Below are 9,350 nucleotides of genomic sequence, written 5' to 3' on the forward strand. Positions count from 1 at the left end.
AAACCCTCAGAAGAAACCCTTCAAGCAAGTGAACTGGTGGATTCTGTTTTATCTACATTTGAAAATCTTAAAGTTTCAGATGTGGTCTTAAAGCCCGATTATGAAACAATGCACCTCTCTGGTGAACAATATGGGAAAGACAGGATGTCTAGTGCAGAAGACACTGTCCATAAAGAGTACACTAAAAGTAACCGTAGAGAATATTCTGCTCAACGTTTCCCACCTGTAAATGTGCCTGGGATGGTGATTGATTCTTATACAGATGACACAGAAGTCATGAGTCGGGACAGTCCCTATAGAGCCCTGACTGATGCTTCATCAAAGCTTCAGCATCAACCTACACCTACAGCAGAACAAGAAAATGAATTGACATGTAAAAGCAATCGAGTTCCCCGGTCCCGGGTTTGGAAGAAACCCTCTACTTCAAATGACATGGGACTGGGTGAACAAGAGTTCATGGAACTTCCTTGCAGAAGCAATGTGATAGAAGATTCATTTACAGATCAAAACAGCTTAAATGCCGCAGAACAAAAGAGAGGCTCAGAGAAAACAACACTTGACAATGTTGAAGAAGGAGACCAGCCAAGCCCTCTCATTTCACCAAAGCTTGACTTCTCAGCAGAACACATAGCCCGTGCAGAGCCTGCAGTGTCTGACATTGAAATTGTTGCCATGAGTATTGTTGACATTATTATGGGCGAACTTGGTGTAACGGAGGCCTCAGATACAAAAAGCAAGTCTAGAGCAAGCCAAAAGAAATCAGAGTGTGCTGCTGGTCTCGTCACTGAGAATATAGCATTTCAAACCCACTCCAATAATGTTAACTTGAACATTGAAAAGCTTTCAGCTGAAGAGGCATCCTGTGCATCTCAAGTACCAGGAGCCACAGCAAAGCACAATCTCCCCCCACTGCAGACAAGGGTTTCAGAAGAGCCTAAGGACCAAGTCAGGACCTCCACAGAGAGTTCTACAATGAGTCCTATTGAAAGGAAAGTGGAACAACTTGTCTCGAGTGGATCTCTGCGTGTATTTTCAGAAGAACTTGTCAAAAATGTTTTCCATTTAATTTTGAAATCGGGAATTGCAGTACAATTGGGCACAGCTCACAAATCTAATTCAGATCCAACTTTAAAGAGCCGTCTAGTTGTTCAGAATTTATCCCATCCAAAGTCCTCAGAGCTTTCTATGCAGTTGTTGTATTCATTTACTGAGAAATCGGTGAAAAAGCTGTTGAAGCAGTGCCTCAGTTTTCCCGATTCTCCAACTTCTGACGAAAATGAGAAAGATGTTTCACTTTTTCAAGATTGTGATACAAATCCGGAATTTAAGTCTTCCCAAAGGATTTCAGAGAAAGTGTCTCTGACTGCCAAGGATCACAGACCACAGAAAAGTACTGAACCATCAGTGCCCAGTTCACAGATGTACCATGATGCAATTAATCAGCTTTCCAGCTTGCTTGTAAAGTCTGTCATGGATGTTTTGTCTGCTGTGTGTGATTTATCAATGGAGCCTGAAGACAGTGAAAATCAAGGTAAGAAGGAAATCAAATCAAATCATTTAGTAGTGTATTAACCTTTTAGTTGCTATGAAGTACAAGTTAAAAAATGTAGTGACTGCACTTTAACTTGTTTCTTGAATATACTGCATTTCTATACTGTAAATTGGAACAATTACAGAAATGGACACTTAAAAATTGTGTTTATACACATAAGATTATTAAAATATAGCTCCCAATATTTTATATGTGTTATTTCAAAGATATGTGTAATATTGAGCAATTTCTCATAGAAAGATGTGAAAACAGAACTGAAACTATGAACGATAGAAAAAAATACAAATGTATTGATTGCTACAGTATATTGTAAGATGTTAACACAATATAAGTTGGGGGTAATTCTTGTGTTGTATTGTAAATATTCAGTACCTTGATTTTCTATCTGTTGTATCTTTTAAAAGTTTTTGATGTATTTAGACTAAGATAGTGTAGGTCATGACTATGAATGAGAGAATGAGTAAATATAGTCATATATACAGTATCTGTGAATGTGGCTGCTTCTTTGTATGTAGTTACCTGAGCTCCAAGATGTAATAGTTTTACAGGAACATGAAGCTTTATACTCAAATATTTTGTGATGCCTGTCATTCGTTACTTCTCAATATAATTTAGTTTTTGTTTCAATTGTACATACTTTCTGATATTTTGTTTTACTATCATTAAATGAAAAGCTCTTTGTTACCATAGGTAATATACCAGCAGCCAGGGTGACATCAGAAATTGAGAAGAGTTCTTCTGAGGAACTGAAAAGAGACTCCCACCTTGAAAACAGTTCTGAAATCAAACCACTCAGTGTCCCTGTAGAACCGTTGAATATTGAACCGGTTTCCTCAGTTGGGCTCCAGGAAATTTCTATGGCTAAATCAACAGAATCACTTAATATGACTTTAGTGTGTACTGAGACTGTGGAAAACATCATAACACAGCTGCTATTGCAGATATACCCTACTTTGATAAAAGAGGAAACTTCTACAGAAATCCCAGGGAAGATGTCTGTGTCTTTGCTGAGTCAGCTAGCTGTGGACCTCTTTGACAGTGTGTTGCAGGACTTGTCCGAAAACCAGGAGATAACAGTTGTGAAACAGGGTAATGATGTGTTTCATGAACCACACAAGATTCAGCAGGTTGCCAGCTCTGTTCACAATGAATTGCTGTGTCAAACTGGATCCCAACAAGTTCTACAGAAAGCTGTAGCCTCCAGAAATGAGACAGTGGTCAAAACCATAATCAGCTCTATGGTGACCAACATTTCCAAGCTGACACATTCAGCTTCCCGATGTTCATCCCTTTCACCAGAGACCAGTATTAGCAGAGAAGCAAGTGAGATCGTTGATGAGGTGATGGGTGATATTAGAATCACTAGTGAGCACAACAAAGAGGCAACACCCAGTGCTCAGTCTTCTGAAGTTTCTCTTGTTTCTTCTGAAATAGTACATGGAGTCACAGATAATCTGCTAAAGGAAATTCAGCTAAACTGTTCCAGCCCTGAGTCGAGTACTCCTCAAGCTGCCATTGATATGGAAACCCGGAGCACTGAGCAGCTCATGTGCACCAAAACGGACCAGTTAGAACCTTCACCTGTTATTGGTCGAACAGTCAGAAGTAAAAAACTGCAGTCTTCTATGACAAAGTCTCCAAAAGGCTTTTCTCCAACAGTACGAAGTGGTTTTGAAAACAGTTTCCAGCCAGAAGACACTATGGATAAGCCCTGCTCATCACGTTCCCTAGGAGAAGCTGTTGGTGTGACACCTTGTTCTAATAAGAAAAAAGATTGCTTAGCTTCTGAGACCCCAGAGAAGCCTGGAGATTATCTGGTTCAAAGAGTCCAGGATCTAGAAGGAGTACAGCAGTGTAAGGCATCAGGGAAGACAGTTAAGAAGACTAAGAAGAGCTCCTCGAGGCCAGACTGTATAAAAACACAACCTCTGGAGACCTCTTCGCATGATGTGAAGGTTGATGAGCTGATGAGTGATATTAGAATCACTAGTGAGTACAACAAAGAGGCAACACCCAGTGCTCAGTCTTCTGAAGTTTCTCTTGTTTCTTCTGAAATAGTACATGGAGTCACAGATAATCTGCTAACGGAAATTCAGCTAAACTGTTCCAGCCCTGAGTCCAGTACTCCTCAAGCTGCCATTGATATGGAAACCTGGAGCACTGAGCAGCTCATGTGCACCAAAACGGACCAGTTAGAACCTTCACCTGTTATTGGTCGAATAGATGTAGTGAAAGATATCATTGCAAAACTGCTTTTGAAAATTCGCCCTGGATTCCCCAAACCAGAAGATTATTCTGGGGAATTGGAAGAGCTGTCTGAGTCTCAGGTCAGGGACCTGGCACTGAAACTCACCAAAGATGCGCTGAAGGAATTGTCAAAGGTTTCCACTCTAACCATCAGTGAACCAAAGGCTGAAGGACATATTCCATCACAGCAAGCCATCAAGAAAACTGTTAGCTCTGTTTACAGCAAACTGATGGAATCCAATGGCAACAAGAAAGTGTTACAAGTAGGAATTGCCTCAGAGAATCCAGAAATGATCAAGGAAATGGCCTGTCGTGTGGCTAAAGAAACAATTGCAATTCAAGGTTTAAGAAGTGGGCGTTCAATTCCATCTTCACAAACTCTCATTTCTCAGAAAACCAGTGAGTCCACACAGGACAAAATTGTTGATACAAACGTAACTACAGTCAGAAGTAAAAAACTACAGTCCTCTATGACAAAGTCTCCAAAAGGCTTTTCTCCAATAGTCTCAAGTGGTTTTGAAAACAGTTTCCAGCCAGAAGACACTATGGATAAGCCCTGCTCATCAAGTTCCCTAGGAGAAGCTGTTGGTGTGACACCTTGTTCTAATAAGAAAAAAGATTGCTTAGCTTCTGAGACCCCAGAGAAGCCTGGAGATTATTTGGTTCAAAGAGTCCAGGATGTAGAAGGAGTACAGCAGTGTAAGGCTTCAGGGAAGACAGTTAAGAAGACTAAGAAGAGCTCCTCGAGGCCACACTGTATGAAAACACAACCTCTGGAGTCCTTTTTGCATGATGTGAAGGTTGATGAGCTGATGAGTGATATTAGAATCACTAGTGAGCACAACAAAGAGGCAACACCCAGTGCTCAGTCTTCTGCAATTTCTCTTGTTTCTTCTGAAATAGTACATGGAGTCACAGATAATCTGCTAAAGAAAATTCAGCTAAACTGTTCCAGCCCCGAGTCCAGTACTGAAGATCTGAAGAGACCTCTGCAAACCTTGAGTGAAATGGTTATAAGTATTACTGAATCTGTGATCATGCAGTTATCAGCTGTTCCAGGAATTATTATAGGCACAGCTGAGCATGACAGATGCATCTTTCTTCAGCCTTCGGATGCAGACCAAATGATTGAAAAAGTGTACAATGACTTGCTGCAAGAAAGTGGCTCCCTTATTGCATTATACAAAGCAGTAATGTCCAAAAATCAGGAAGTGTCCAATGCCATTATTGTATCTTTGGTTAAAGAGCTCTCAAAGCTGTACTTTTCAACAGCTGAGTCTTCAGCCTCAGGTCCTTCTCCTTCCTCCATTACAAATGAAGCCACTAATGATGTGAACAGCAGTGAAAATGACACCTTGAACCTTGGTTGCCAAAAAAAGGGAATGTCAGCTTCAGAGCCCCCTTCTGATATTCACCCACCTTCTGATATTCCACCACCATATTCAGATATTGTGAAAAAAATTGTAACTAAGCTGCTCTTAAGAATTCATCCTATTTCTCCAAAGCGGGAGGAGAAACAAGAACAGATTATGGAAAGTTTATCTTGTTGGGAGCTCAGTGAATTTGCTGTGGGCATTATTGACAATGTGCTGACGAAACTATTTACAGCCCCAGATACCTCAGAATGTAATCCAACAATGGGAAGCAATATCCAATGTGAGCTGGTTTCTGTCAAACAAGTGGCCAGCTGTATTTACAGAGAACTGCTGCAGAGTGCTGGTTCCAAAGACAACTTACAGCAAGCAGTAGCAGCCAAGAGTGAGGCACTGGCCAAAAAGATAGTTAATTCTCTTGTGAGAAAAATTATGAAGTTCCAACATTCAGATATCAAGTCTTCAGATGCTCCTCAAGCTGCCATTGGTATGGAAACCCAGAGCACTGAGCAGCTCATGTGCACCAAAACGAACCAGTTAGAACCTTCACCTGTTATGTGTCGAACAGATGCAGTGAAAGATATCATGGCAAAACTGCTTTTGAAAATTCGCCCTGGTTTCCCCAACCCAGAAAATTATTCAGGGGAAGTGGAAGAGCTGTCCGAGTCTCAGGTCAGGGACCTGGCACTGAAACTCACCAAAGATGCGCTGAAGGAATTGTCAAAGGTTTCCACTCTAACCATCAGTGAACCAAAGGCTGAAGAACATCTTCCATTACAGCAAGCCATCAAGAAAACTGTTAGCTCTGTTTACAGCAAACTGATGGAATCCATTGGCAGCAAGAAAGTATTACAAGTAGGAATTGCCTCACAGAATCCAGAAATGATCAAGGAAATGGCCTGTTGTGTGGCTAAAGAAACTATTGCAATTCATGGTTTACGAAGCGGGTGTTCAATTCCATCTTCACAATCTCTCATTTCTCAGAAAACCAGTGAGTCCACACAGGACAAAATTGTGGACACAAATGTAACTACAGTCAGAAGTAAAAAACTACAGTCTTCTATGAAAAAGTCTCCAAAGGGCTTTTCTCCAACAGTCCAAAGTGTTTTTGAAAACAGTTTCCAGCCAGAAGACACTATGGATAAGCCCTGCTCATCGCGTTCCCTAGGAGAAGCTGTTGGTGTGACACCTTGTTCTAATAAGAAAAAAGGTTGCTCTGCTTCTGAGACCCCAGAGAAGCCTGGAGATTATTTGGCTCAAAGAGTCCAGGATCAAGAAGTAGTACAGCAGTGTAAGGCTTCAGGGAACAAAGTTAAGAAGACTAGGAAGAGCTCCTCGAGGCCAGACAGTATGAAAACACGACTTCTGGAGTCCTCTTCGCATGATGTGGTTGATGAGGTATGACCAACAGTTCCAAACCTGTAAAAAGTTCTCTTATCAAAGTAGGATGGACCTGTTCTGTACCTAATTAACAGACATTTGTGTAGAAAGTACTGGAAGATGGAACTCATTTTGTAAATATGATTATAGTTATGTTGTGCATTTTCCTTTACAATGCAATAAAACTACAAATCCAGATTTGTTTTCCCTAATATTGTATAACATCTCAGAAATATCCCTATTGTCAGTTTATAGCGTACGTACAATACTAAACTCACCTGTCTGTGGATTTCAGCTTTATCACTTTCTTATTAAATTAGCACAAAAGCAATCAGGTGAGTTAATGCTACTATAGAGAGACTTGCTCACAGTATTGTCTACATTTCCAAACTGATGTCTGCATCATAAAAAAAATTGAGATGCATTATTTTTTATACATGCAATTGTAAACATTCACATTCACATTGATTTATTATTTTATATTTCATTGTCTGCCTTTATTCTAGTGTTAACGTCAGTGCTAAAATCATATACACACCCCATAATCCTTATCTTCTTTTCTGTAAGAGAAGTGTTACTTGTTTTGATTTACTTCTAAAAATGAAACAACAATCACTGAACTGTAACTTTTTGTTTTTTTGTGACAGGAGTTGCCTGGACACTCATCTTGGTATGTGTACAATCCCAGCCTTAATAAGGACAAAAATCTCAGTCCAGCCCAAAGCAAGAGTGGTCTGCACATTGACATAGCAAAACATTACATGACACCAATGCAACTGACCAAAACGTCTGAGAGCGAAGGGCTTCTCTCGCACAGCAACATCCCCTTTGCAGTTAATACGCCGGATGAAGATGTGAATGTGAGCCAGAAAGTCAAGAAACATCCTTTGAAAAAGTTTGGCTCCATGATAAAGCATAAGATCATGGGTAATAGATCAAAAGACTTCAGAATTCAGAATGAAACAAATCCATCTTTGGAAAACTTAAGAGCCCAGGGAACATCCAGTGGACGCGGGAGCTGTGAAAGCTTTGGACCTTTTAAAGTGCCTGATGAGTACAACAAGCCTCAAAAACACAAGGTATGGATTAGTTACCCAAACTTTAATTATTAATTAACTTGGGCATTATTGTATTTTTAATATTAGCACTACAGAAATTATTGGAATAGAATGCTCATTTGTACATCAAATAATATTCTAGAAGACATTTCTATTAATTGCAATCGACAAGAATAGCAACTGCTATGGTGGCCAATGCTGAATATTCTGTATGAATAATGACTACAAATTTATCAAGATCAATACAGTACGTAACAGTTCAATTATAATACCTGTGGAAGAAATATTCCTTAATTGTTTTCTTTGTGTGCTCATAGTTCTTCAAAAAAGAAGTTTTTAGTTTGGACAGATTCAGTAGGAACAAGCCTCAGAACACTCCAGATGGTGAGTATTTAGTTTGTGACTGTGATTTTATTTTGTGTAGCACATTAGTGACCAGTGTGGTTCAGAATTAGACATTGGATGGAATTTATGTAGAATGGGGGAATTCATCCTAAATTTAGAATCCTTTAAAAAACAAACTGATTTTTACACAAATTGGCCTTAGTCTTCTGCAAACGTCACTTTTTATTGACACTGCTACCTCCATGGGAATGGTGAGGCAGAACTCTAAACTCCACTCTGATCAATTGGTTAACTGTGCAGCTCTACTCTTACCTGATCTCTCTTCTTCTAAATAGTCCATTGTCCAGTGCATCAATCTTTGGCAGTCCTCTTCAACAGTACTCTGTTTTCTCCATTTTCAGTGCCCTCCCTCATTCCCTTCTACAGTATCTCTCGGTATAGTAAATATGACTAAATGTGACTATTATGACAAGATATAAGCTAATATATCTTACTTCTTTTACAAGTAAAGTTATGAAAACCACTTTAGAACTAAACAACAGGATCGCTCATATGAAAATAAGACCCTAGCAGTAGTCAGTATGGTTTTAGAAAAGGTCATTCTTCCTTTACCAACTTAATAAAATTCTTCAAACAAGTCACAGCAGTAAACACACAGAACGTACAAAATGATATGATTAGATTTTAAAGATGCTTTTGATAATGTTCTTCTTAAATTAAAGGCAATAGGCATTTAGGGAAATTCATGTATTGAACTGGTTAAGGGACAGGTAATAGTACAGATCAGGGGTGAATAGTCCAATAGAAGATGAGAGGAATTATAGTTATGAATGTGATTGAAATGACTGAAATAATCTAATAGCCAAATTACCACACACCTTTAATCAAATAGCTTCTTATTGAATAAACCTGACATTAAGATGCCGCTGGGAAGAACTGTATCCAAAGTCTATCTGACCCGCTGCCATGGAATAAAGAAACTCGAACAGTGACATGTCAAACCACTCTGTGTTTCCAGGGATCCCTGTAATTCCAAACTCCAGGAAGATGCCAAAAAAACCATCTTTGCTGTCGAAGATGTCGACCGCTTTATCCAGAGCCTTCCTGTAAGAATCAAAAAAGGAGTTCTAATGATGGGAACCTCATTTGCCTAGCTGATCTACTGTTTCTGAAATAAAAATAATTGCATTCATGTTTTTGTATAATGTTGTGTTATTCAAATAGGTGAGCACACTACCACATCCATGACCAGACACTTTTCAACTAAATCACAAAATGGTTTGTTAGTTTTAATGTTGTCTGTAAATATCTTATTGGTGTACTACACCATTAAAAAAATAAAACAGTCTTAGCCTTCATAATTCTATTCATAGTTATAGCAAGTAACTATTCAAA

The 9,350-nt window shown here is 39.2% G+C and overlaps 1 protein-coding gene across 1 annotated transcript; it reads left to right on the top strand.

Moving 5' to 3' along the window:
- Positions 1-6,309: 6,309 nt before the first annotated feature.
- Positions 6,310-9,065, top strand: LOC148823730 (uncharacterized). The gene is made up of 4 exons (XM_088928095.1): positions 6,310-6,570; positions 7,200-7,631; positions 7,928-7,994; positions 8,974-9,065. Exons 1-4 carry the CDS (start codon positions 6,310-6,312, stop codon positions 9,063-9,065), a joined length of 852 nt encoding a protein of 283 aa, XP_088784221.1.
- Positions 9,066-9,350: the final 285 nt, after the last annotated feature.

This window comes from Atractosteus spatula, chromosome 11, assembly GCF_055471065.1.
Source record: "Atractosteus spatula isolate fAtrSpa1 chromosome 11, fAtrSpa1.hap1, whole genome shotgun sequence".
NCBI classification, from domain to species: domain Eukaryota; kingdom Metazoa; phylum Chordata; class Actinopteri; order Semionotiformes; family Lepisosteidae; genus Atractosteus; species Atractosteus spatula.

Bases quoted from the DNA above. Each gene is read 5' to 3' on its own strand.
- LOC148823730 (XM_088928095.1), top strand. From the start codon at position 6,310: ATGGATAAGCCCTGCTCATCGCGTTCCCTAGGAGAAGCTGTTGGTGTG. The intron at 6,571-7,199 runs GTATGACCAACA...TTTTTGTGACAG, and splicing joins CGCATGATGTGGTTGATGAG to GAGTTGCCTGGACACTCATC. The intron at 7,995-8,973 runs GTGAGTATTTAG...CTGTGTTTCCAG, and splicing joins GCCTCAGAACACTCCAGATG to GGATCCCTGTAATTCCAAAC.